The sequence below is a fragment of the Buceros rhinoceros genome, unplaced genomic scaffold (assembly GCF_000710305.1).
Source record: "Buceros rhinoceros silvestris isolate BGI_N320 unplaced genomic scaffold, ASM71030v1 scaffold18747, whole genome shotgun sequence".
NCBI lineage: Eukaryota > Metazoa > Chordata > Aves > Bucerotiformes > Bucerotidae > Buceros > Buceros rhinoceros.
The window spans coordinates 65,659-66,062 of NW_010422981.1; the positions used below are offsets into that span (position 1 = coordinate 65,659).

The following is a 404-nucleotide window of genomic DNA, read 5'->3' on the forward strand; positions in this document are numbered from 1 at the left end:
CACATAGTTTGCAGCGTAGGAGACAGGCCGTTCAGCTTCCACCTCCAGAGCCTGCCCGCGCTTTGCGCTCTCGCAGGACGCGGCGCAGAAATTCAGGAAGGACCCTTTCTGCTGTACGGCGCTGCCGGGGCTCCCCAGGCTGCCCTGGGACGTAGGCTCCGGCGGGGAGAGCAGCTCCGCGTCCTTCAGGGGCAGGAACAGGCTGCTCTTGGTCAGGAGGCTTCTCTCCTCGTAGCTGTGGCTGTACTCCAGGTGCACCCGCAGCGAGGAGAGGCTCCGGAACCTGGTGTGGTCGCCGCATCGCGGGCAGCGGAAGGGGAGGCTGACGCTCCCGAGCGGCTCCTGCCAGGGGTGCCTGCCTTCATCCCGGGCCGTCTGTTGCATTCCTCGCCGGGCCCTGGCTG

The 404-nt window shown here is 67.6% G+C and overlaps 1 protein-coding gene across 1 annotated transcript in view; it reads right to left on the bottom strand.

Annotated features, from left to right (window-relative positions):
• ZNF365 (zinc finger protein 365) overlaps nucleotides 1–384 on the bottom strand; it is a 14,229-nt gene extending 13,845 nt beyond the window's left edge. Inside the window, exon 1 of the mRNA XM_010140273.1 lies at nucleotides 4–384. Coding sequence (XP_010138575.1) covers nucleotides 4–384 — 381 coding nt within the window. The remainder of the gene's footprint in view (nucleotides 1–3) is intronic.
• Between the last annotated feature and the right edge of the window lie 20 nt (nucleotides 385–404).